The sequence below is a fragment of the Dipodomys spectabilis genome, unplaced genomic scaffold, assembly GCF_019054845.1.
Source record: "Dipodomys spectabilis isolate Male_0828 unplaced genomic scaffold, ASM1905484v1 ptg000188l, whole genome shotgun sequence".
Classification (NCBI taxonomy): Eukaryota; Metazoa; Chordata; class Mammalia; order Rodentia; family Heteromyidae; genus Dipodomys; species Dipodomys spectabilis.
In genome coordinates, this window is record NW_024870865.1 from 3,672,292 (window position 1) to 3,698,464 (window position 26,173).

At 59.0% G+C, this 26,173-nt stretch overlaps 1 protein-coding gene across 2 annotated transcripts; it reads left to right on the forward strand.

Moving 5' to 3' along the window:
* Disp3 (dispatched RND transporter family member 3) lies at nt 1-24,482 on the forward strand. Of its 2 annotated transcripts, XM_042695734.1 has the most exons (21): nt 1-519; nt 619-1,069; nt 1,783-2,002; nt 6,300-6,436; nt 7,947-8,081; nt 8,573-8,733; nt 10,006-10,145; nt 11,646-11,749; nt 11,932-12,096; nt 13,720-13,881; nt 15,438-15,551; nt 17,463-17,599; nt 18,251-18,435; nt 20,007-20,137; nt 20,212-20,384; nt 20,771-20,897; nt 21,236-21,381; nt 22,593-22,752; nt 23,125-23,238; nt 23,405-23,571; nt 24,006-24,482. In XM_042695734.1, the coding sequence occupies exons 1-21, from the start codon at nt 1-3 to the stop codon at nt 24,366-24,368; spliced, it is 4,011 nt and encodes a 1,336-aa protein (XP_042551668.1). In that variant the 3' UTR covers nt 24,369-24,482. The 2 variants fall into 2 exon arrangements, with proteins under 2 accessions (XP_042551668.1, XP_042551666.1); XM_042695732.1 differs by having other exon boundaries at nt 1-1,069.
* The last annotated feature ends 1,691 nt before the right edge of the window (nt 24,483-26,173 follow it).

Genomic DNA, 26,173 nt, shown 5'->3' on the forward strand with positions numbered 1-26,173 from the left:
ATGGATTCTGAAGACGATCCCTTGCTGCAGGATGTGTGGCCAGAGGAGGAGGAGGAAGGGACTGGAGACGCCTTTAGGGGGGCCCAGAAGTCGGGGCCCCGAGCTGGGGCAGTAGGGCACTGTTGCTGGCGGCGGTGGACCTTCCCTCCCGGGCCGCCAGCCTCGGGGTTCTGGAGTACTCTGGGCTGGGCCTTCACCAACCCGTGCTGCGCGGGCTTGGTGCTCTTCCTGGGCTGCAGCGTGCCCATGGCGCTGTCGGCCTTCATGTTCCTCTACTACCCTCCCCTGGACATCGACATCTCCTACAACGCCTTCGAGATCCGCAACCACGAGGCCTCGCAGCGCTTCGACGCCCTGGCCTTGGCTCTCAAGTCCCAGTTTGGATCCTGGGGTCGCAGCAGGCGCGACCTGGCCGACCTCACTTCCGAGACGCTTCAGCGCCTCATCGCTGAGCGCCTGCAGCAGCTGCACCTGGGGAACCGCTCCAGACCGGCCCGAGCCCCGCGGGCCGCCCCCGCGGCCGCCTGGGACCCCTCAGCTGCCCCAAGGCCAGCGGCCCCTCAGAACCAGCGTCTCCAGAGAGAAGCCTCGCCCCTGGCGGGTGGGACAGCCAACCAGGATGAAGCCTCGCAGGACCCGCCAGTGGTGGCCAAGAAAGAGCCACACCAGCCCAGCGCCCCACCCCCTACAGCCACCGTGGCCAATCAGAGCCGTGCCCGTCGCGGCGCCGCCTCGCACTGGGACTACTCACGCACCTACGTAAGCGCCAACACTCAAACGCACGCGCACTGGCGCATCGAGCTCATCTTCCTGGCGCGCGGCGATGCCGAGCGCAACATTTTCACCAGCGAGCGGCTGGTGACGATCCACGAGATCGAGCGCAAGATCATGGACCACCCGGGCTTCCGGGAGTTCTGCTGGAAGCCCCACGAGGTGCTCAAAGACCTGCCTCTGGGCTCCTACTCGTACTGCTCCCCGCCCAGCTCCCTCATGACCTACTTCTTCCCCACCGAGAGGGGCGGCAAGATCTACTACGACGGCATGGGCCAGGACCTGGCCGACATCCGCGGTGAGCAGTCCGGGGGCTCCGGGGCGAGGCGGGGTGAGGCGGCGCGGGGGCTGTTCAGAGCAGGGACCGGTGCTCACTTCTGTAATCCTGGTCACTCAGGAGGCTGAAATGTGAGGATCGAGGTTCGAAGACAGCCCAGGCAGGAAAGTCCATGAGGCTCGGATCGCCAATAAACTACCAAAAAAAAAAAAAAAGGCCAAAAGTGGAAACTGTGGCTCAAGTGGTAGAGCACCAGCCTTGAGTACAAAAGCTCAGGCACAGCACCCAGGCCCTGAGTTCAAGCCCCAGTACACACACACACGCGCACACATGCACACACGTGGAAGAGAGGTTGAAGGATGGCTGATGTCAGTCATCCTTTAGGGACATCAGCTATAGGACTTTAATGAGGAAGAGCCGAATAGGACCAGAGAATTGTGGGGTCTGGGGCAGGGTTTTGGATACAGGAGGATGTAGGGGAGACAGAACCCCATGAGGCAGAGCAGGAATGGGACAGGATAAAGCTGTAGGCCTTCCTAGTCTGAGCCCTGGAATTAAGTGGGATTCAAACAGAGCAATTGAGGATTGCTCTTCTGGGAGCTGTAGGTTCTGGAAGCTATCCCTGTCTCTAGCTGCCCCCCCCCCCCAGGAAGCTTGAGTGAGAGCCTTGGAGAGGGTGTGGAGGCTGGTGGGCACTACCTGTTGAGCTCTTTGGCCTTACCCCCTGCCCACAGGCTCCCTAGAGCTGGCCATGACTCACCCAGAGTTCTACTGGTATGTGGATGAGGGCCTCTCCGCAGACAATCTGAAGAGCTCCCTCCTGCGTAGCGAGATCCTGTTTGGGGCACCCCTGCCCAACTATTATTCAGTGGATGACCGCTGGGAGGAGCAACGGGCCAAGTTTCAGAGCTTCGTGGTCACATATGTGGCCATGCTGGCCAAGCAGTCCACCAGGTAGGAAGTCCCGCTGCACCCTCGTGGGGTCCTGTCCCTGTGTGAGAGAGGTAGCTGCTGCAGGGAATGTTTGCCGTTGCCTCGTGGTCATAAACCGCAGGTCCCCTTTCCTACATCCTTTCTCCCCCCAGGAAGCCTTTCTTGCCAAATCAGGGGCAGAGCCAGATACATTCTTGCTGTCTCTCTGCAAAGCCCTTCCCTTGATCAGTGCTTATGCTTAGTGAACATGACAGCTTGGGGGTGGGGGGGGGAGAGGGAGTTCCTGAATTCTTGCCCTACAGGCCTTATGTATTGATTTCCTCCTGAGATGGTGCTTTCTAGAAAGATTTCTAGATAGGAGACAAGGAGCTCCTCTGTCTCAAGTATCTAAGGAGATGCTGGTAAGTTACTGTCTCCAGGTGTCATTGGAACAATAAAAGGAGGAAGTGTACCAGGTGTGGTTGTGCCTACCATCATCACAACCCTAAAATAAAAGCCCTAGGATAAAATCACATGTTAAAATTTGGGAAAGGTCTGCTTTTATATTCTGTCCCAATGTAGTATGAATTGTGTACTGGATATAAGAAAAGAAAAAGAGCAGAAAGGCGAACTCAACAGTCCAACAGGTTTTATACAGGAAGAAGACCTGGCAACCAGGTCTCCTTCAGCCTGACTGAAGAGGAAATAGCACCCCCCTTAAAGTAGGGTTCCTTTAAACACTAGGCAGAAAAAGTGAAGGTAGAGCAGATAGAAGCAGGGTGAGATGGAGGCGAGGTAGGAGAGCAATCTTGAGAGTTTCAATGTCTCAACGGCATTTGTGTCTATTAGGGGCATCAGCACTAGACCTGGCCTTGGTCTCAGGCCCTCTTCCCAAACCAGTGAATGTGTTTGTTGGGGCGGGGGGAGGGAAGTCAGCAGCAAAGGGGCGCGGGTGGAGGGAAGGTGAGTGCTTTCAGTTTGAGTATTTTCCATCACTGGGGTCTGGGATTGTTTCTGGCTCATTTCTATAGGTCTAGCCCTACCACTGTACCAGGCTTTAGTAAGGGTTTGTCTGAGGAATGAATGAATGAACAAGTCTGGAGGAAAGGTAGCTGAGAGTGGCTGATGGTAGAAGGCTCCTCAAGGTTTCTGGTCTGAATTATCCCTGTGGAAATGTTCAGCTGCAGAGTCAAATCCCTGCCCTCATTCCCTTCCCTTTCCCCTAGTGCTTCATAGCAATCGTGACAGACAAAGCTGTGATTTCAGTGTCTTCTTTGATTAATAAAATCCCTTTCACTCCATTGTTGGTGACCCAAGAAATGAGGACTTGCACCTTGACTTAATACAGAATTATACACGTGACCACTCTCACTGTTCCCCTGATAAAGCGAGAAGTCTTAGAACACTGCTTTTATTGTCTGTCCGCCTCTTGTATTTTTATCCTGTGTGTTCTATATGTGCTTAAAGCTCCCTAAGATGTTATGTTATTTCACGTAGTCTTATTCATATTTACTTGCATGCTTACCTTTTCTTATTGCTCTTCATTATTTTCTACAGTTTCATGTCTCCCTCTGGGATCATTTCCTGAAATCTCTGTAGTATTCTTTCAATGCAGGCTTACTGGGGATAAATTCTCTGTTTTGTTTAACTGGATAACACCTCCATTTTGCTCTCCTTTTTGGAGTTGATTTTGCTGGTGTAGTTAGATAAATGGGTGGCTAGTTTCCTTTATACTGTTCCACTGTCCTTTGACTTCCATTGTTTCTGTACTGAAGTCAGCCTGTAACTCTTTTGAATGGTTGTTTTCCCTCTGGTTTTAAGATTTCTCTTGGTCTTCCATTTCACTAGTTTTACTGTATTGTGGTTTTCTTTGTACTGGATCTGCTTGGGCCACAGAGCTTAATCTGTAGGTTGATGTCTAATCAGTTGTAGAACGTCTTGGCTCTTATCACTTCAGATATTGCTTCTGCCTCTGTTTTCTCTGTGCTCTCTCCTTTTATGGCTGTAATTACACAAATGTTAACTCTTATCACCAAGTCCCATCTGTCTTCAGTGCTCTTTTCTAGGTTTTACTGTGTTTTACTGCCATTTAATGTCTGAGCTTTTAAAGTTCTGCCTTTCTGTTAAGAATTTGCATCTGATTCTTTGTGTAGATCTACATCACTGTTGAAATTTTTCCTAGTTTTATTCATTGATTTTTTTTGATCCACAGTCTCCTCTCTGATCTTAAACATGACCATTATGATGGATTTTGGATAACCCATACATGTGTGGATGCAGTCTGTTCTTTTGCTTGGTTTTCAGTCATAATCCCATTTTCACTAGCAAAGACAGTCTTGCTTCTTTCTGATTCAGATACCTGCCTTTTTCTTTCTTGTCTGATTGCACTGGCTAGCACCCCCAGTACAATACTGAGCAACTGTGATGAGATTGTGCAGCCTGTTCTATTCCTAAGAGAAGTATGTGGGATGGGGAGAATGATGATCGAGATGCACTGTATTCATAAACTGCTTTGTTAAATGACAACTCCTTTGTGCAATTACTTAAAGATAATAAAAAGCATGTGGGATTGTTGGTGTCTTTTCTCAGGCTAAGAGAGCATCCTTCTGTTTCTAATTTGATGGGCTATATTTTAAAATCAGTTATGAACATTTGATTTTTTTTTTTTTCCTAATGCTTATTCTGCATCTAGAGAGAGGATTTGTAATTTTTTTTTTTTTTGGTGGGTCGTGAGGCTTGAACTCTGGGCCTGGGCGCTGTCCCTCAGCTCTTCAGTTCAAGGCTAGTGCTCTACTACTTGAGCTACAGCGCCACTTCCAGTTTTCTGGTGGTTTATTGGAGATAAGAGTTTCAGGGACTTTCCTGCCTGGGCTGGCTTTGAACCTCGATCCTCAGATCTCAGCCTCCTGAGTAGCTAGGATTACAGGCGTGAGCCACCAGCGCCCGGCTTGTAAATTTTTTTAACTTAACAGTAAATAACATCAAATTGGTTGTCAGTCTTTTCCCAGTATGGAAGGATGTTGCTCCATTGTTCCCAACTTGCATTATCCTCCGCCATCCTCCTCTTTGATCCTGTCTGTGATGTGCTCTTCTCCCATGCTGCTTTCAAGATTCTCTCTTGGTCAACTTTTTGAACAATTTAAGATCTGTACTACTGTACTTTTTTTCTTTCTCTTTGAAGTTCATTCTTCAAGCTTCTTGAGTCAATAGGTTCATAGTTTTCATCGAAGTTTTCCACGTTGTTGGAGAATCCAGTAAGTGATGTGTTGAGCTGTGCTTGAGAACAGGAAATGTGGCTAAGACACTAAGCCAGGGTAACCAGAGGCCTGCCTTGTCCCTCGTCTCTCAGGAACCATCATCCTTTGTTGTCTGGTGTCCAGTGTTGTCTTCCATATTTTTTCTCACATTTTGCTCACACGCTTTTTTTTTTTTTTTTGCCAGTCCTGGGGCTTGAACTCAGGGCCTGGGCACTGTCCCTGAGCTTCTTTAGCTCAAGGCTACCATTCTACCACTTGAGCCACAGCACCACTTCCGGCTCTTTCTGTGTATGTGGTGCTGAGGAATCGAACCCAGGGCTTCCTGCATGCTAGGCAAGCGCTCTACCACTGAGCCACCTTCCCAGCCCCACATTTCTTTTGGTTCCTGTAAGAAATACAATTTAGATCTCATCCTGTTACTCCTTCAACAAAATCAGGGGTTGCTCCTGTTTGCATTTTTGGTTGTTTTCCTATTAAAAATAGTTTGTAAGCAGGCACCCATGGCTCAGCCTATAATCCTAGCTACTAAGGAGGCTGAAATCTGAGGATCACCTGTTCAAAGCCAGCCTAGGCAGGAAAGTTTGTGAAATTCTTCTCTCCAATTAACCCCTAGAAAACCAGAAGTGGCATTGTGACTCAAAGTGGTAGAGCTCTAGCCTTGAGCAAAAAAGCTCAGGGACGGTGCCCAGGGACTGAGTTAAAGCCCCATGACCAACCAAAAGAAAAAGAATGAAAAATAACTTGTAAGCCCAAGAAGAATAGCAGTATGAAATGGAATCAAGAAGCCAGTGAGAATTTAGCTTTTGCTATTGGTAATTGAAATTGGAAGTTGACATAGACTTGATTATTAACCGAATAGAACAGGAAGTCTGAAGATTGGCCATACAGCTAAACCACTGGGGAGGGTTAGAGAACATGGAAGCCTCAGCTCTGCCTAGAAACCCCACTTAGTCTGCCTGTGTCTGGCCTGACTTGAGAAGCCCCCAGGTGATTTCCATGTCTAGCTAAGGTAGAGGGGGAGGCTCCCAGCCTTCCTGTCTCCCTCTCCCCGGGTCCTCTCCTCATGCTCCTCCTTCCCCCAGCAAAGTCCAGGTCCTCTACGGGGGAACAGACCTCTTCGACTACGAGGTGCGCAGGACCTTCAACAACGACATGCTCCTGGCCTTCATCAGCAGCAGCTGCATTGCCGCCCTCGTCTACATCCTCACTTCCTGTTCAGGTACGGCCAGGCCCTCCTCCCTCCTCTCCTGCTGGCGAGCCAAAGCTGTTTCTCAGGAATACCAGAATAGTCTCTCATCTGGCCTGTCAGAGCTGGCGTGTGTGTGTGTGTGTGTGTGTGTGTATGTGTGTGCAAGTCACATCTGGCCTGTCAGAGCAGCTTGACCTTTTGCTCTTTGATCAGTTTTCTCCCTTGATAGGGGGATCTGGAGTGTCAGAATCAGGGCTGTGGGTTATTCTGTAGCCTGTTTCTTAGCTTGTATGAGCTGCCCTTCTCCCCCCGGAAGTGGGCATCTCTAGCCCCGTGCTCGCTAGCCACTGCTTACTACTGTCCATGGACAGCAGGTGTGCTCTGTGGCCCAAGAGGGTCAGAGATGGTTATGCCTTCAAAGCTGGAAAGGGGAGGGGCCCCAGTGGCTCACAGCTGTAATCCTCGCTACTGAGGAGGCCGAGACTTGAGGATCACAGTTTGAAGCCATCTAGGGCAGGAAAGTCTGTCAGACTCTTATCTCCACTCAACTACTCGAAAAAAGGCTGGGAAAGGTGGCTCCGTGGTAGAGTGCTTGCCTAGCATGCACAAAGCCCTGGGTTCAATTCCTCAGTACCACTTAAACAGAAAGAGCTAGAAGTGGCCCTGTGGCTCAAGTGGTAGAGGGCTAGCCTTGAACAAAAGTACCTCAGGGACAAGTGCCCAGGCCCTGAGTTCAAGCCCCATGACTGGCAAAAAATAAAAATATACTACTCAGAAAAGACCCAAGTGGCACTTGGGCGCAAATGATACAGCACTAACCTTGAGCACAAAGAAGCTCAGAAACTCTGCAGGCTCTGAGTTCAAGCCCTAGGATCAGAAAAAAAAAACAAAAACAAAAAAAAAAACCCTGGAAGGATATGCAGCACATATTAACTGGGCAGCTGGGCACTGGTGGCTCACGCCTATAATCCTAGCTACTCAGGAGGCTGAGATCTAAGGATCACAGTTCAAAGCCAGCCCAGGCAGAAAAGTCCATGAGACTCTGATCTCCAATAAACCACCAGAAAACAGGAAGTGGCGCTGTGGCTCAAATGGTAGAGCACTTGTCTTGAGGTGAAGAGCTGAGGGATAGCGCCCAAGCCCAGATTCAAGCCCCATGACTGACAAAAAATAAAATATATATATATATTAACTGGGTACCAGCTGTGTGTCCGATGCTGTAAGGTGCCAGGGCTCAGTGGTAATCCTGACTGACACAGCTCCTTCTTGAGGAACCTCTGGTCGCCTAGGGCACATTGCATAGTTCTTCTGTGCTAGCACTCAAGGTAAGTACCTCCTCTCAGGTGAGGTCCTGGGCCACATGACTGGCTCAGATGGTTTTGTCTGCCGCCCGGGCCTCCTGTGGACCCAGTATTCAGACATGGAGAGCTGAGAATTGCTCTGTACCTGTGCTGAGAATAGACAGAAAGGTGGAGGGGCGGGGGGCAAGGGCACTGAGGCTGGACCCCCCTTCCTCCCCCCCATCTCTTGTCCCGCCCAGTGTTCCTGTCCTTCTTTGGGATCGCCAGCATTGGCCTCAGCTGCCTGGTGGCCCTCTTTCTCTACCACGTGGTCTTTGGCGTCCAGTACCTGGGCATCCTCAACGGCGTGGCTGCCTTCGTGATCGTGGGCATTGGTGAGTCGTCTCCCTCACCGTGGCAGTAGGCCTTCCCAGGGCACTGACCCTTCCTTCCCAAGGGCCTTCCCCCTGGATGCCAATCTTGGCTTCTAAAAAGGCGTTGTCAGGCCTGGGAAGCTTGGAGTGTGGAGGTGAAAATGGGCAGATGCCTGGCACTTTTATGGGCAAAGAACAAGAAAGGAGGCTGGGAGGAAGTAAGGGTGCTGGCAAGGCAGGCAGAACAGGAAGCCGGCTAGGATTTGGAGGAAAGGATGAGCCAGGCCAAAGAGCTGGGTGGGTGGGGCTTAGGCTTGGGGGTGTGGCTAGGGAGCGGTAGGTGGGACCTGGGCTGATAGTGGGTGGGGCTGAGACTCCTGAGGCCTGAGCTGTGAGGCTTTGTAAACTGCCACCAGAAGCAGGACTCTGCTGGAGCCTGACCTGACCTGTAAAGGCTGTCCAGAGGTGGGGTCTGAGCTGAACTGCCCTCTGGCCCCAACTCCCTCCCACAGGGGTGGACGACGTCTTCGTATTCATCAACACCTACCGCCAGGCCGCACACCTAGAAGACCCGCAGCTACGCATGATCCACACCATCCAGACGGCAGGCAAGGCCACCTTCTTCACCTCCCTCACCACGGCCGCCGCCTATGCAGCCAACATCTTCTCCCAGGTGCGGGCGCTCCGGCCTGGCCTGCCTCCCCGCCTCCCACCCGTGGCTGGCACCCGCCTCCCGTCTTGCCACCCACCCCTCCTGTGACAACACAGCCTCCGCCTCCAGGCGCCCGCCATCCCTCTAGAGTCCACTGTGCTTGGGAACCTCCCTTACCAAACCTAACCAGCGGCAGGCCACGGTGATGCGCGCTGTACGCGTGGCTGCTGCCCGCCAGGAGCGACGCCACGCTCCCTCTGCCCTGGGCATTGCAGCTTCCCAAGTCCTTTCATAGTCAGTCATCCTAACCCCAAACACAGGTACCACTGCCAGCCTTCTTTCCCTAATCCCAAAACTGAGGACCAGAGACATAGAGTGACCTCTTCAGGGTCACGCAGCCTGGCACAGTGTCACCCTAGCCCACAGCTCTTCTTACCTGCTCGCTCTGTGCCGTGTTTTCACCCCTCACCCTGGCTTCCTCTCCGGTCTGTGCTCCACTCAGGGCTTGGCAGAACATGAACTTGGTGCTGCGAGTCTGAGAGACAGGGCTTTGAGACACATGACCGGGGCCAAACACACAAGCAAAAAGCTTAGCAGCGCGGGACACTGGTGGCTCACGCCTGTCATCTTAGCTACTCAGGAGGCTGAGATCTGAGGATCGCGGTTCAAAGCAAGCCTGGGGAAGGAAAGTCCGTGAAACTCTTATCTCCAATAAACCACCAGAAAACTGGAAGCGGTGCTATGGCTCAAGTGGTAGAGCGCTCGCCTTGAGCTGAAGAGCTGAGGGACAGTGCCCAGGCCCAGAGTTCAAGCCCCACAACCAACCGGAAAAAAAAAAAAAAAGCTTCGTGGCTTCCTCACTTGTGGATTATTCTAGAAATGGAATGAGATGATAGTGAAGGTGTTTCACAAAGGCTTGTCTTGGCTCTGGCTTTCTGCCTGCCGTGACCCGGGGCTGGTCCCTGTGGGATTTCTGCAGCTCCCGTCCCCTGCTCCCCTTCCGTTGTAGCTCGTCACTGACCTGTGGCTGGTCGAATGAGTGTAGCTTCATTCCTGTTACAGCCACGACTGTGCGCTTTGTCTGGGCCAGACACTGTTCCAGCCGGGGTTGTAGGCAGCCGGGGCTCTAGGCAGCAGGGCTGTAGCTCTCAGGAATGAGCACGTCGTCCTCCACTGCTGCGCCTGGCACCAGCCCTTGGCTCCTGGTGTCTTCCTGGGCAGGCTGGTGTGCGGCAGCCTGGGCCACACCTGGCAGCTGGGGTCTAACCGGTGCCTGTCCCCTCCCTGCTCCAGATCCCGGCCGTGCATGACTTCGGGCTGTTCATGTCGCTCATCGTGTCCTGCTGCTGGCTGGCCGTGCTGGTCACCATGCCTGCCGCCCTGGGCCTCTGGAGCCTCTACCTGGCGCCGCTGGAGAGCTCCTGCCAGGCCAGGTGAGCCCCTGCGGCCCCCACCCTCGCTCCACACAGCCACGGTGGGCCTTCGGGCCACCCGCCCAGTCTCCCGGTGAGTGCTGGCTGGGCCCCAGCCTGGGAAGGAGACGCTGCTGCCCAGCCGCAGCCGCTGTGGCCATCTGATTTCCAGGACGTGGGCACAGCACTTCTGCAGGGGCCTGGTCCTCACTGTGCCCGTTACCCAGAAGGCACCGCTGGCTTCCTGGGGGCTGTTACTCATAGGGAGCTGGGGTGCAGGCTGCAGCCCCAGTGCCACCCCTCCTTGCTGAAGGCCATCTCTAGGCAGAGACCAAGGGCCAGGCTGTTGGAGGCCATGAGTCCTGAGCCAGCATGCAGGGTCTCTGGGCTTGGGGCCAGGCACACAGAGCTTGGCTGGTGGGATTTGGGGGTGCATACTACACCTGCCTGCTGAGCCAAGAAGGGGCAAGAGGAGCCGAGCCGCCCACCTCGGGCTTGTGAGGAGGAGCACATTGTCCCTCTGGGGTCCGTTTGTGGTGGCGCAGGTTGGACGCTCCACAAAGTCGCCCTGCTACATCATGAGCATTCAAATTGTGTGTAAGGCCAGGCACCGGTGGCTCACACCTATAATCCTAGCTTCTCAGGAGGCCAAGATCGGAAGGATCATGGTTCAAAGCCAGCCCAGGCAGGAAAGTCCATAAGACTCATCTCCAACTAACCATCAGAAACTCCAGAAAACCCCAAGTGGTAGAACACTAGCCTTGAGCAAAGGAGCTCAGGGTCAGCACCCAGGCCCTGAGTTCAAGCCCCATGACTGACCAAAAAAAAAAAAAAGTTCCAAGGACAGTGTCACAGTATTGAAGGAAGGTATCCTGGTGGAAGGCGCCTGCAGAGACCCCAGCCTGGGCACAACTCTCCAGGGCACAACCACAGCCCTGGTTGGGCACATTAGTCTTTGTAGGTGACCCCCTAGCCCCCAACACCAGTCCCTTCACTTGTCTGCTGTGCAGCCTTGGTCAGTCTCTGTTCCTTTCTTGTAAAGTAGATGTGATCGCTGTGCAGGAGTCCCAAGGACAGGTTGTCACCTGTGTGAAACACCGATGCTCACACGTGTTAGCTGGGTGGGCGGGGCTGTGTCCTGCTCCCCAGAACACCCCTCCTCCCTTGCAGCCACGGCAGCTGAGCCTCAGCCACACAGGCCCCTGTGGCCTGGCTCACTCCCACTTGTGCTGGCTCCTGCTGCTAGAAACTGCCGTCCCATGGCAACTGAGGGATAGTCAGTCCCCTGCTCGATCACCCCGCCACGGGGGCCGCTCTGGGCAATGTCTGCTTGTCACCGCTCGTCTCCCAGAGGGTAGATGACACTGGTGACAGTCGCTGCGGTCTGCTGCAGTGTTGTCTCCAGGGAGATGTCATCAGTGGCGGCCGCCTGCCTGGGCCTTTCCTGTCCACCCCAGGGGCCTGCGATGCCGCCACCCCCCCTCCCCCGCCCTGGCTCATGCCTCTCCCTGGAATCTACAGCTGCCACCAGAGGTGCGGCCACTTCCCCGGGGGCGGCCCTGCCCCGGGCCCCGCGCCCTACCTGGACGACGACATCCCCTTGCTGAGTGTGGAGGAGGGACCAGGTGAGCGGCCGCTGCCCCTGCGGGAGCCGCCCTTGCCAGCCATGTGCTTGTGGTCCTGGGGCAGGGGCTGGCTGAGGTGGCCTGGAGGGGACCCTCACCCCGCCCTGGGACTTCCGTGGGACCGGGCGGGGAGCAGGCAGGCTGCCGTGGGGCTCTGACAGGCTGCTGTTTTGCCCTGGCAGTGTCTCTGGAACTGGGAGACGTGACGCTGGTGTCCGTGCCCCCGGAGGGCCTGCAGCCCTCGGCCTCCCGAGGAGGCGGCCGGGGACAGCTCCTGGCCCAGCTGCAGGAGCTGCTGCACCACTGGGCCCTGTGGTCAGCCGTCAAGAGTCGCTGGGTGGTCGTGGGTAAGTGCGCCCCCCCCCCCAGCTTCCTGGTCTGGAGGGGGGAGGTTCGCCTAGACATGCAGACCCTGGGAGCCCAGCCCCCTGAGGTGAGCATGGAGGCCGGAGGCTTGGGCTGCCTCCTTGCGGGACCTCTCTGCTCCTGCAGAGGAGGCACTGGTCCTGTCACAGCCACCGCTCGCCAGGCCTCTGACACGGGTTGGGCAGGAGCTCAGGAGAGCACTAAGCTTGCAGTCAGGCTTCAGTGTCTACAGCCTGGCTGGCTCTGAACCCCAATTCTGCCACACACAGCGACTCAGCTGTGCTCTCGGTGTCCTGTCATACAAAGGATAGCAAGACTGTCCAGGGCTGGCACGTGGTCGGGGGAGCGCAGTTCTGCTATATGCATCCCCAGCACACACACAAAAAGAAAAATCAGCCATGTCTAGCCAGGTGTTCATGCCTGTAATCCTAGCTGCTCAGGTGGCTGAGGATTGAGGTTTGAAGCCAGTCTGGGCAGAAAAGTCCATGAGACTCTCAACACCAACTACCAAAACTAGAAGTGGAGGTTTAGCTCAGGTGGTAGAGCTCCAGCCTTGAGCAGAAAAGGCTAAGGGAAGGCATTCATGCCCTACTACTGAGTGGCACAAAAGAAAAGATTTGTGTCCAACTGCATCCTAAGGATGAAGGTTGTAGCCTGGTAGGTGGACGTAGGAGGTGTCAGAAAACATGAGGCATTATTACCATTGGCCCTGGTGGGTGGATGTGGGAGGTATCAGGAAGCGTGAGACGTTGCCATTGGCCCTGGTGAGTGAGTGTAGGCGGTATCAGGAAGCACGAGGCATTGCCATTGGCCCTGGCGGTGGATGTGGGAGGTGTCAGGATGTGTGAGGCGTTGCCATTGGCCCTGGTGAGTGTAGGCGGTATCAGGAAGCACGAGGCATTGCCATTGGCCCTGGCGGGTGGATGTGGGAGGTGTCAGGATGCGTGAGGTGTTGCCATTGGCCCTGGTGAGTGTAGGCGGTATCAGGAAGCACGAGGCATTGCCATTGGCCCTGGCGGTGGATGTGGGAGGTGTCAGGATGTGGGAGGCGTTGCCATTGGCCCTGGTGAGTGTAGGCGGTATCAGGAAGCACGAGGCATTGCCATTGGCCCTGGCGGTGGATGTGGGAGGTGTCAGGATGTGGGAGGCGTTGCCATTGGCCCTGGTGAGTGTAGGCGGTATCAGGAAGCACGAGGCATTGCCATTGGCCCTGGCGGGTGGATGTGGGAGGTGTCAGGATGCGTGAGGTGTTGCCATTGGCCCTGGTGAGTGAATGTAGGAGGTATCAGGAAGCGTGACGCATAGCCATTGGCCCTTGTCATTGTCGCCAACAGTGCGTTAGGTTGGGGAAGGGAAGAGCAGCGTTCTGGCTCTTCACGAACTGTGCCATGTTCTCAAATGGCGTTCGTATGGACAAGTGTCAGCTTGTAGTTTAAAGCCAGACTCAGGAACTCTGCAGATAACTGCGTGGGCCTAGCTCTGGAAGGGCTGTCCCTAGCAAGCGTCACCACGGGCTGGGCACTGCCAGGGCCGGGCCCCACTGTAGATGTGGGTGTGCGCAGGGTCCCAGACCCGCTAGGCCAGGGCGGCATCCTTCTTCCCAGGGCTCTTCGTCTCCATCCTCATCCTGTCCCTGGTGTTCGCCAGCCGGCTGCGTCCCGCCAGCCGGGCCCCGCTGCTCTTTCGGCCTGACACCAACATCCAGGTGCTGCTGGACCTCAAATACAACCTGAGCGCGGAGGGCATCTCCTGCATCACCTGCTCAGGTAGATCCCACCCTCTGGTGTCTGGCTGTCGCTGTGTAACCTCTGCTCCTCGGGGCCCCCCGGTTTGATCAAGCATAGGACCCTCGTGGGTGCCGGCTGGGTGCCGGCTCTGGGAAGACGCAGTGGGCAGGAGAGACAGGACCCTGGGGCTCAGGGAGTCCACGTGCCAGCGCCAGGCCACTGTAACGGATGCGAGCCTCGGTGAAGAGAAGGCAGGGTGGCTGCTATCAGGGAAGGCTTTCTGGAGGAGGCGGTGTTAGCAGGTCAGAAGGGTTGGGGAGAGAAGGAGTTAGACAGGCCAGAAGGGAAGGAGTTAGCGTGGCTGATGAGGCAGTGCCAGTGCCAGGGGTGGGAAGAGCAGGGCGAGGTCTGAGCGAGGCAGCTGCAGGAGCCTGTCCGGCCCAGGGGTGGGGAGACGTGAGGGGTCTGCCCCTGGAAACCTGGCAGGTTGAGCAGAGGAGGCAGAGTTCAAAGGAGGGAGGGAGTCCTGGGGCTGGGTGGAGACGGGGTGGGTGTGGATCAGAGCCGGTGGCAGCTGACCGCGAGGCCAGCCCCAAGGAGACAGCAGTGGAGCCTAGAGGCTTTTAGGGGTGCTTTGAGTTGCACAGGATGTGGCAGTGGACCTGGTGTGGGTTGAGTCAGGAAGGAGCTGCTTTGGAGGTACCCACTCCTGGCCTTGCCGTTCGTGGCATCCTGAGGTGGGATGAGCAGCTAGAAACCAAGACAGGCTGCCCGTGCCTGTGATTGCCTGCATCTGGTTGGGTGGAGCTCAGATTAACCTGCCCTTCCCCTTGATCATGACATGCCTGCCCGGGCTCCGGCTCACTGTGGGTGAAGGCCAGAGCTGGGGGGGGCGGGGGTCATCAAGGTCCAGCCCCAGCTCTACCTCTGTGGCAGCAGGGAAGCCCAGACCCGCCTGCCACCCACCCTGTGTCTGCACTGTGTCACCAGCCTTTCCTGGGTCCAGGGTGGTCAGTAGTGGCGGTCTCCTGGAACTGCCCTGAGGTCAACAGTGCATATAGTGTGCAGAGACCCAGCGCACAGCTGTGGCACAGCAGGGCGTCACCCGCCCTTCGTCTCTGCCCACTCGCGTGCTTGATGGCGTGCCAGATGGGGACAGACCTGAGGCCCCTTGGTGGGGGAGGTGTGGCGTCACCACGGAGACGGGGCACTGTCTTGCACCTGTAATCCTCGCTACTCAGGCTGAGATCTGAGCCCAGACAGCAAAGTCCATGGGACTCTTATCTCCAGTTAACAAGCAAAAAGCCGGAAGCGGAGCTGTGGCTCAAGCGGTAGAGTGCCAGCCTTGAGTGAAACAGCTAAACAAGAGCTCAAGGTCCTGAGTTCAAGGCCCAGCGCCAGCACACATATAGAAAAGAGTGGACGACCAGGGCCACCCCACAGCTGCGCCTTTCAAAGACTGAGTTCGCTCGTGATGTCTCCTCAGTTCTCTCTCGTGTCATTCAGACCTGGCTCCATCCCCTCCCAGCCCTGCCCTTAGCCCACCAGGCCTGGCCAGCCGGCCCCTGCTGTCCCTGACGTGGCATGGGGGGCAGGTCTGTTCCAGGAGAAGCCGCACAGCCTGCAGAACAACATCCGCGCTTCCCTGGAGAAGAAGAGGCGGGGCTCAGGCGTCCCCTGGGCTGGCCGGCCCGAGGTCCTCCCGCAGGGTGAGTGGCGGTGATCCTCTTTGGAGGGGAGCAGGGACCTGGACGGGGAGAGCCACAAATCCCCACAGGAGTGAGAGCTGCACACGAAGCTCACAGAAGAGGGCTGGGTGCTGCAGGGATCGGAAGCCCTGCCCACAACCCAGAAACTCCTCGCTTCCCTACCACCCTGCCCAGCCCACCAGAGCCCGTGCGGAGCCCTGGGAGGGGCCTAACCCTCCTGGAGTCTCCATCGTGGGCATTGGGGTGTAAAGAAAGCCTGTGGGGCGGTCACCACACAGCCTGTGTCTTCATAGCTGTCCTGCCACCAGCAGCCTGGTGGTAACCAGGGCAAACGTAGTCACAACCACTGTCACCTCCTCCTGCACCATCGCCTCCTCCCCACCATCACCTCCTCCTCCCCACCATCGCCTCCTCCTCCCCACCATCACCTCCTCCCCACCATCACCTCCTCCTCCCCACCATCACCTCCTCCTCCCCACCATCACCTCCTCCTCACCATCATCTCCTCCTCCCCATCATCACCTCCTCCCCACCATCACCTCCTCCTCCCCACCATCGCCTCCTCCTCCCCACCATCACCTCCTCCTCACCATCACCTCCTCCTCCCCACCATCACCTCCTCCTCCCCACCATCACCTCCTCCCCACCATCTCCTCCTCCCCACCATCTCCTCCTCCCCACCATCACCTCCTCCTCCCCACCATCGCCTCCTCCTCCCCACCATCGCCTCCTCCTCACCATCACCTCCTCCTCCCCACCATCACCTCCTCCTCCCCACCATCACCTCCTCCCCACCATCTCCTCCTCCCCACCATCACCTCCTCCCCACCATCACCTCCTCCTCCCCACCATCGCCTCCTCCCCACCATCGCCTCCTCCTCCTCACCATCACCTCCTCCTCCCCACCATCGCCTCCTCCCCACCATCACCTCCTCCTCCCCACCATCACCTCCTCCTCCCCACCATCACCTCCTCCTCCCCATCATCTCCTCCTCCCCACCATCACCTCCTCCCCACCATCGCCTCCTCCTCACCATCACCTCCTCCTCCCCACCATCACCTCCTCCTCACCATCACCTCCTCCTCCCCACCATCACCTCCTCCCCACCATCACCTCCTCCCCACCATCACCTCCTCCTCCTCACCATCACCTCCTCCCCACCATCACCTCCTCCTCACCATCACCTCCTCCCCACCATCACCTCCTCCTCCCCACCATCACCTCCTCCTCCTCACCATCACCTCCTCCTCCCCACCATCACCTCCTCCCCACCATCACCTCCTCCCCACCATCACCTCCTCCCCACCATCACCTCCTCCCCACCATCACCTCCTCCCCACCATCACCTCCTCCTCACCATCACCTCCTCCTCACCATCACCTCCTCCTCCCCACCATCACCTCCTCCCCACCATCACCTCCTCCTCCCCACCATCGCCTCCTCCCCACCATCACCTCCTCCCCACCATCACCTCCTCCTCACCATCATCTCCTCCTCCCCATCATCACCTCCTCCCCACCATCACCTCCTCCTCCCCACCATCACCTCCTCCTCACCATCACCTCCTCCTCCCCACCATCACCTCCTCCCCACCATCACCTCCTCCTCACCATCACCTCCTCCTCCCCACCATCACCTCCTCCTCACCATCACCTCCTCCTCCCCACCATCACCTCCTCCTCACCATCATCTCCTCCTCCCCATCATCACCTCCTCCCCACCATCGCCTCCTCCCCACCTCCCTCATCTCTGCCATGCATGGGCACCGCAGGAACCACACCAGCCCTGGGAGGCGAGGCAGGAACCACACCAGCCCTGGGAGGCGAGGCCTGACGCACAGACAGCAGAGCTGCGTGGGGATGGAAGGTTGGCAGGTGACCGCTCACTCCTCCTCCCTCACCTGTCCCTAGACTCAGCGGGCACCGTGTACATCTCCAAAGCGAAGGCTAAAGGCCGCCCGGCTATCTACAGGCTCTCCCTCAATGCCAGCCTACCAGCGCCGTGGCAGGCCGTGTCCCCGGGGGACGGAGAGGTGCCCTCCTTCCAGGTGAGCCTGGGCGGCCCTGACCCTGACCCGAGCTGCCGCCCCACAGTGCCGCACTGCTGGCCCCGGCAACCTGGGGGGCGGGGTTCTTGAAGATGGAGCTGCTGCCACATCAGCCCGGTCTGCCACAGCCACCTGCAGAGTGGTGACAGCTTGGGCCTCTGGGTCAGCCAAGCCTGGGTTCCAGTCCTGGCTCTGCCAGGTCTGGCTGGGATGGTAGGTTCTTTAACCTCCCTGAGCCTCAGTTTCCTCATCTGTGACATGGTTGGAGGTACATGAGGTAAGGCCTATGCCGTGCGTGAGTGACACTAGGGACATAGGTCACTGAGAGTGACAGCTACCCTGGGCCACCACCCTGGGAAAGGCCCCGCCCCCCAGTCCCCAGTGGGTCGTCCCCTCGTAGAGCCCAGGCTTGGCTTTCTCAGCCCTGCATTGCCACATGTGAACCCAGCCTGTTCCAGAGCCCAGAGCCCTGCTGGGGAAGGGATCTCAAGCGTGGGGGTCTCCGGAGCCTCCGCCCTGACTCCGCCCCCTGCGAGGGGCGGGGGGTGGGGGGAGGGAGGAGCCAGGCAGGACGTCCCGGGAGGGCGGGGCAGACCTCCGCCCGCAGCCTCCCCGAGCCACCTGTCTTGTCTCTGTCAACCCACTGCTTAGGTGTATAGAGCGCCTTTTGGTGACTTCACCAAGAAGCTGACCGCTTGTATGTCTACAGTAGGGCTGCTCCAGGCGGCGAGCCCCTCCCGCAGGTGGATGCTGACGACCTTGGCCTGCGACGCCAGGCGGGGATGGAGGCTCGACTTCAGCTTTTACGTGGCCGCCACGGAGCAGCAGCACACCCGGTAATGCCCGGCACAGCCGCCCCCCACCCACTCCCCGCCTTCCTCCTCTCTGTCTCCCCTTTCTTCCTCTCCCCCCATATCTTAGTCTGCCTCCCCCTTTTCTTCCTCCCCCTCTCCTCTTTCCTTTTCCCCTTCCTTTTTCTTCTCCTCCCATCCTTTTCCTCCTCTTTTTCCTCTTCTTCTTCCTCCCCTCTGTCTCTCTCTACTCTCTTCTCTCCACTTTTCTTTTTTTCCTTTTTTTGGTTGGTCAGGGAGTTTGAACTCTGGGCCTGGGCGCTGTCCCTCAGCTCTTCAGCTCAAGACAAGCACTCTACCACTTGAGCCACAGTGCCACTTCCAGTTTTCTGGTGGTTTATTGGAGATAAATCTCACAGACTTTCCTGCCCGGGCTGGCTTTGAACCGCGATCCTCAGAGCTCAGCCTCCTGAGTAGCTAGGATTACAGCTTCTCTTCTCTCCCTGCCCCCCTTCTCTACTCTTTCCCCCTCCTCTCCTCCCTTCCCCTTCCCTTCCTTCACCTCCCTTCTCCTCTCAGCTCCCTTTCTCTCCTCTTCCTGCTTTCCCTCTTTCTCATGAGAGAAGTCAACGGGCACCTTCAGGAAACCCGTCCCTTGCCACACACCTGTTGGGATGTCTCTGTGCCCAGGACTGAGGACTGGGGTCATAGGCACAGACAGCCTGGGATGTATCCCCATGTACCCCCTTCCCCGCCCTACCCTCCCACTACCTGCCCCTCCCACTTCCTGCCCCTCCCACTTCCTGCCCCTCCCACTTCCTGCCCCTCCTTCCCCATAGCACCGCAGGGGCCAAGATGGCAGCCGTGCTGGTCGGGATGCACACTTCCTCCCCCGCTCCTCCTTCGTGGGTGTACGTAACTCACATCTGCATCCCAACGTCACCTTCCGTGCAGGAGTGCCACCGCTGGGCTGGGCTGGGGACTCCTGCCCTGCGGGCGTCTAGCGGGAGACCGGCAGCCATGTCACTTTAGGTTAGGCTATGGGCAGCTGCCGTGGTGGAAGACAGGGGGGCCACGCCGTGGGAACCTCCCACTCTGGGGGGGACGCAGGTGCCCGCTGGGCCCTGTCTACCAGACTCACCTTGTCTCAGGCGGAGGTTTCTTCTTGTGACACACAGTAGTGGCCAGAGTCATGTGATTTGCCTGGATGAGCATAAGACATTCTAGAAAGAACTCTGAGCTGCCTCAGGCCCCATGGTCAGCCAGGCGATTGGCCACGGAACCCTTGCTTTAAACAGCCTTGTGGCTCCTTGGTTCTCCTGGGTGCTGCTAGGCAGGGACACCACATCGGGCCACGGGTCCTTCCTGAACTGTTGCTGACCCTGAGAGCCAGAGAAGGGAAGGGCCTTGACCACAGGGAGTTGATCTGCGCAGCGCAGGCCTAGGGCAGGCGCCCCTGGCTCATCTATGACACCTGAGAGCAAATCGCCATGGGAGGCTGGGTCTGCCTGCGCCGCCCAGGCCTGGCAGCGCCACTCCTGCTCATGTCCCCCTCCCCGCGATTCCTGGCCTTCGTAGCCTCAGCCCCGGCCTCCCGGCCTCCCCTGCCTCCACAGGAAGCTGTACTTCGCCCAGTCCCACCGGCCACCCTTCCACGGACGCGTGTGCCTGGCACCTCCCGGGTGCCTGCTCAGCTCCAGCCCCGACGGGCCCACCAAAGGCTTCTTCTTCGTGCCCAGTGAGAAAGGTATGGGCAGGGCACCCGTGGGGCTCGGCCTGCGGTCCCCCCTCCGCCCACCCTGACAGCTGTCACCCCTGCAGTGCCCAAGGCCCGCCTCTCAGCCACCTTCGGCTTCAACCCCTGTGTGAACACAGGCTGCGGGAAGCCGGCCGTGCGGCCCCTGGTAGACACCGGGGCCATGGTCTTCGTGGTCTTTGGCATCGTTGGCATTAACCGCACCCAGCAGGCCGACAACCACGTGATCGGAGACCCAGTATGTACGCCCACTTAGCGCAGACCCTGGGGCCCTGGTCCGAGTGCAGCCTCGGCACCCAAGCCCCTGCCCGGGGCCCAGCGCCTCACGCACACCTGGACGGCACCTGTTCACTGCCACGGCGTCTCGGGCGTCTCGGGTCCAGGAAGGGGGAAAGGCAGGTGCTGGGGGACAGGCGGGGTTTAAATGAGGGGAAGGAAGGGTTGAGGGGCCAAGGAGAGGCCAGGAGCCGTAGCTGAGCCCTGGTGGAAGCAGAGGGGCCAGGGCAGGGCAGAGAGGGGTCCGTGGGGAGAGGGGGACAGCACCGCAGGGAGACGTCGGGGCGTGGGCCCTGGGCCTCTGTCTCACCGAGCGGCCTGGGCCGGCTGTGTGTCTCTTTGGGAAAGGGCAGCGTCGTCTACGACAGCAGCTTTGACCTCTTCAAAGAAATCGGCCACCTGTGTCGCCTCTGCAAAGCGATCGCGGGCAACTCGGAGCTGGTGAAGCCGGGCGGGGCGCAGTGCCTGCCCTCAGGTACCTGGAGTTGGGGGCCCGGGCGCTGTCCACCAGAGACGGTGGAAGGATGAAGCCAGGCAGATACGCGTCTGCGTGTGGGATCGCATAGGGCAGGCGCGTGGGGTGCGTGGATGGGGGGAGGTGTTCCCCAGAAGATGTGGACTCGGGGTGAAAAGCCAAGGTGGGTACATTCGGGCAGAGAGCCTGAGATGCTACCCAGGATGTCCCTTGGGGGGAGGGGTGGCAAATGTCATTTCTACCAATGGCAAAGTGACACAGCCCAGGGTGGCAGCCACGGGGGAAGATGGGGGGGCGCCATTCTTGTGGCCCCAGCCCGTGCTCTCCTCTCTCCACAGGGTACAGCATCTCCTCCTTCCTGCAGATGCTGCACCCCGAATGCAAGGAGCTGCCGGAGCCCAACCTGCTGCCTGGGCAGCTGTCGCACGGGGCAGTGGGCGTCAAGGAGGGCCGCGTGCAGTGGATCTCCATGGCCTTCGAGTCGGTGAGTCCCGGGCCTCCCCAGGTGCCCACCACGGATGACGGTCCCCCTGCTCCTGGCCCTCAGCCCAGATCACAGGTGGCCACTCAGGCCTTTGCCTGGGTCACATGGCTCGTGGGTGCCAGCGGCAGCATCTTGACTGCAAGCTCTGCCTCCCCTGCACGGCTGCCCTGGTTCTCCTACCCGGGGCCTGTGTAGAAGGCCAGGCTCAGGGCCACAGGTCCTGGAAATGGCTCTTCCCCAGCGGCCTGGGCACAGAGCTAGGAAGCCAGGGAGCCGGCCACCCACAGCGCTCCCTGCTGCCCTGCCACCTCTGGGCATGCCCTGGGCTCTGCTCAAGGAAGTGCTTGCAGTTTTACACGCGTGCACACACACACGTGCACGCACACACACATACACGTGCGCGCGCGCACACATAGCCATGGCACTTTGCTTGCTGAGATTTGGCGAGCTGCCTCAGTGTGGAGACCCGACCTGGGAGCAGATCGTCACCTGATCCTGACTCAGTGCCCCTGCTCTCCTGTCCCCCATGGCCTCGCGTTCCTCACCTGCAAAGTGAGAGCCCCAGGACAGGGTAGGGTGACCCAGGCGGCCTGCCCTCTCCCCACCGCCTGCCAGCTGGGGGGTACTGGAAACCTCCAGCCCTCAGGGAGCCAGGCCAAACCCCCACACAGGCTTTCTTAGTTGTTTTTGGTGGTAAAACATACACACTGTGAGATCCACCATCTTAGCTGTCTTTGAACTTAAAACTCAACCACATTAAGAATGGTGCTGGTGCTCAAAGTGGTAGTGCTAGAGTTAAGCCCCGTGACCAACCAAAACAAAAACCAAACCAATGTTCTGCTGAGTGCTTCTAGCTCCCGCCTGTAATCCTAGCTACTCAGAAGACTGAGATCTGAGGATCATGGTTCAAAGCCAGCCTGGGCAGGAAAGGTCATGAGACCCTTATCTCCAATGAACCACCTAAACACTAGAAGTGGAGCTGTGGCTTAAAGTGGTAGAGTGCTAATCTGGTGCTAGCACCCAGGCCCTGGGTCCAAGCCCCAAGACTGATAATCTTTTTTGAAAGGAACGTTCTTGGTTGGGCCCAACCGTAAGCTGAGCCCCGTGGTGCTCACGCCTGCACCCACCCCTGGCCCGGCACAGCACAGCCCTCCCAGGGCCGGCGAGCGGCCCGCAGCCCCTGCCATCTCACTGGCTCTTGCCCCCTGCAGACCACGTACAAGGGCAAGGCCTCCTTCCAAACCTACTCGGACTACCTGCGCTGGGAGGGCTTCCTCCGGCAGCAGCTGCAGACGTTCCCCGAGGGCTCGGCCCTGCGCCGAGGCTTCCAGACTTGTGAGCACTGGAAGCAGATATTCATGGAGATCATAGGTGAGCAGCCTCCCCAAGCCTCCCCAGCCTGCCGGGGCCCACACAGGCCCCCGAGAGTCCTGGGGAACGGGGGCGGGCCCCAGAGCCAGGCCCCTGACCAGAGACCAGGGCTTGGGTCCCCTCCTGCAGGGGGCATCTGAGCACATGGGTCTTGATACTGGCCAGCCACCGCACAGGGCGCTGTGGCTTGGGAGTCTTGGCCAGGCCCTGGGCTGAGGCCCTGGACCTGCACTGAACTCCGGAGGACGCTCAGGCCCCGTGGCTGTGGCTGCCCCACCAGGGGCCCCGTGCAGCCTCTGCACAGCCAGGGACGGGGGTGCTGCCCCTTCCCTGCTCCTCAGCCCCCTGAGGCCCGCTTCTCCCGCCGTGCAGGGGTGCAGAGTGCCCTGTACGGCCTGGTCCTCTCCCTGCTCATCTGTGTGGCCGCTGTGGCCGTGTTCACCACCCACGTCCTGCTCCTGCTGCCAGTGCTCCTGAGTATCCTCGGTACGTGGCTGGGGCGGGGCGGGGCGGGGGAGGTAGGGCTCTCCCCAGCAGGTTCTCTGAGCCTCTGATTGCCCCCGCTGGCGCCATCCCTTCCCTTCCTCGGGGCCCGCCTGTCACTGAGCTTCCCCTGGGACCACGGCATCCAAGCTGCGCCCTCCCCCCGCAGGCATCGTCTGCCTCGTGGTGACCATCATGTACTGGAGCGGCTGGGAGATGGGCGCCGTGGAGGCCATCTCCCTGTCCATCCTGGTCGGCTCCTCGGTGGATTACTGCGTGCACCTGGTGGAGGGCTACCTTCTGGCCGGGGAGAACCTGCCCCCGCACCAGGCTGAGGTGAGCAGGCCTCCCGGGGGCCACCGCGCACCCCCCCACCTGCCCCTCAGCAGGCCGTGGTAGACGCTGAGCCGCAAGCCTCAGATCCGATTCTAAGGCCACCTCGGCTCCAGTAGCATGGCGGGGCCTCCGGCAGGCCCGTGACTCCCCAAATGGCCAGACAGGGAACCAGGACCCTCCCCGCAGCCTGCCCACCCACCCACCCCAGAACCGGGGAGTGGGTTGTCCCGGCCAAGACCCTGAGGCCACATGCGCACACAGACCCACCTCCCAACGTGTATTCACGTGACACGTCCATAAGTCGGGTACATTTCACGTTAGGTCAAAAGACTCCCACTTATGAGCGCCGCCGCTGTCACCCACAAACAGGCAGGTGGACCTGGGGCAGGGGCTCCAGAGCGGCGGCCCCGGCCCAGCGTGGCTCTCTCCCGCAGGATGCCCACTCGCAGCGCCAGTGGCGGACGCTGGAGGCCGTGCGGCACGTGGGCGTGGCCATCGTGTCCAGCGCCCTCACCACCGTGGTTGCCACCGTGCCGCTCTTCTTCTGCATCATCGCTCCTTTCGCCAAGTTCGGCAAGATCGTGGCCCTCAACACGGGCGTGTCCATCCTCTACACGCTCACCGTGAGCACCGCGCTGCTGGCCATCATGGCCCCCGGCTCCTTCACCCGCTCCAGGACTTCCTTCCTCAAGGCGCTGGGCGCTGTGCTGCTGGCAGGGGCCCTGGGGCTGGGCGCCTGCCTGGCGCTCCTGCGCAGTGGCTACAAGATCCCCCTGCCCAGCGGGGCTGCCCTATAGCCCTGTGCCCGGCTCCTCACTGCACCCTGGCCCAGCGCAGAGGGGGACAGCCGCGCTCTGGCCTCAGAGGCTTCGCCTGAGGCAGGCCCCACAGCCAGAGCCTGAGCTGGGTGAAACCGGCCAGCGCCATGGAAGGGACCGTCCCCTCCTGTGCCCTGTCACCACCGGGCTCTGAACACTGCCTCACCATTCACAAGCTGCTGGGTGGGCATTTCACAACCACCCCATCCCCATTGTACAGATGTGGAGACTGAGGTACAAAGGTGATCACAGTCATTACCCTGTGGCCGAGGAGAAGGCAGAGCCGGAGCTGCCTCGGAGCCCAGGCCTTCCCTGGAAGAGCACAGCGGGAGGGGGGTTGGCACCCTGCTGCCTCCCCTCCCCCCCCCCCCAGCTTAATCCGGCAGCTGCTGCTGGGTGGACCTCTGGGCCTCTGGCCCCTTGTCCCAGATGGAGAGAGCCAAGGAACCAGCCCTGGGCTGTGCATGTCTCGCCCCCAGCCTCGGGGGCTCCTCCCTGGGACCCCCCCCGCCCACGGATCCCAGCCCCACCATCTGCTGACTGTGGTGGGCTCTGGGGCTGGGGGTCTGGCTGCGCCTGCTGCCGCGCGCGGCAGATGGTTCCTATTAAAGCAAAATGAAGCCGCAGAGCGCTGGGCTTCACGCGCGCGTTTGCAGCATGGCTGACTCGATCGTGTTCTAACCACTGGGATAACGTGTCCGTGCCGAGCCTGCTGGAGCCTGGTCGGAGAGGAGGGTGGGGAGGAGGACCTAGCAAATGCCCGTCTCTCCAGGGCCCATCCAGCCCCACAGCTGGGCACTGCTGAGCCTTCTGACTGCCTGGCATTGTTCCCAGCGCCGGCCTGTTTAATAGAGCGGGGCAGACGATACTCTGTGCCTCACGCGGGACACAGCCTGAGCTGGGCCAGGCCGGGGAGCTGGGAAGAAATCTAGGTGGTCTCCAGGCCAGCCCACCTGGTCCCCCGTAAATGACTTGGGGGCTGGGACTGCAATGCAGATGTGTGCCACTATGTCCCGTGGCTGGCACGGGCAGCTCCTGCGCGTGCTGAGGGCACCTCAGGCTAGGGATGCGCAGTGAGAAAGCCAGAGCTGCCATTCAAAGACCCGTTATCCTGCCCACCCCCCTCCACAGAGCTGTGGACTGCTGCCCCCCCCTACCCACCCACAGAGCTGTGGACTGCTGCCCCCCTACCCACCCACAGAGCTGTGGACTGCTGCCCCCCCCATCCACAGAGCTGTGGACTGCTGCCCCCCTACCCACCCACAGAGCTGTGGACTGCTGCCCCCCCTACCCACCCACAGAGCTGTGGACTGCTGCCCCCCATCCACAGAGCTGTGGACTGCTGCCCCCCTACCCACCCACAGAGCTGTGGACTGCTGCCCCCCTACCCACCCACAGAGCTGTGGACTGCTGCCCCCCTCCACAGAGCTGTGGACTGCTGCCCCCCTACCCATCCACAGAGCTGTGGACTGCTGCCCCCCTACCCATCCACAGAGCTGTGGACTGCTGCCCCCCTACCCATCCACAGAGCTGTGGACTGCTGCCCCCCATCCACAGAGCTGTGGACTGCTGCCCCCCCCATCCACAGAGCTGTGGACTGCTGCCCCCCTCCACAGAGCTGTGGACTGCTGCCCCCCCCATCCACAGAGCTGTGGACTGCTGCCCCCCACCCACAGAGCTGTGGACTGCTGCCCCCCATCCACAGAGCTGTGGACTGCTGCCCCCCATCCACAGAGCTGTGGACTGCTGCCCCCCTACCCATCCACAGAGCTGTGGACTGCTGC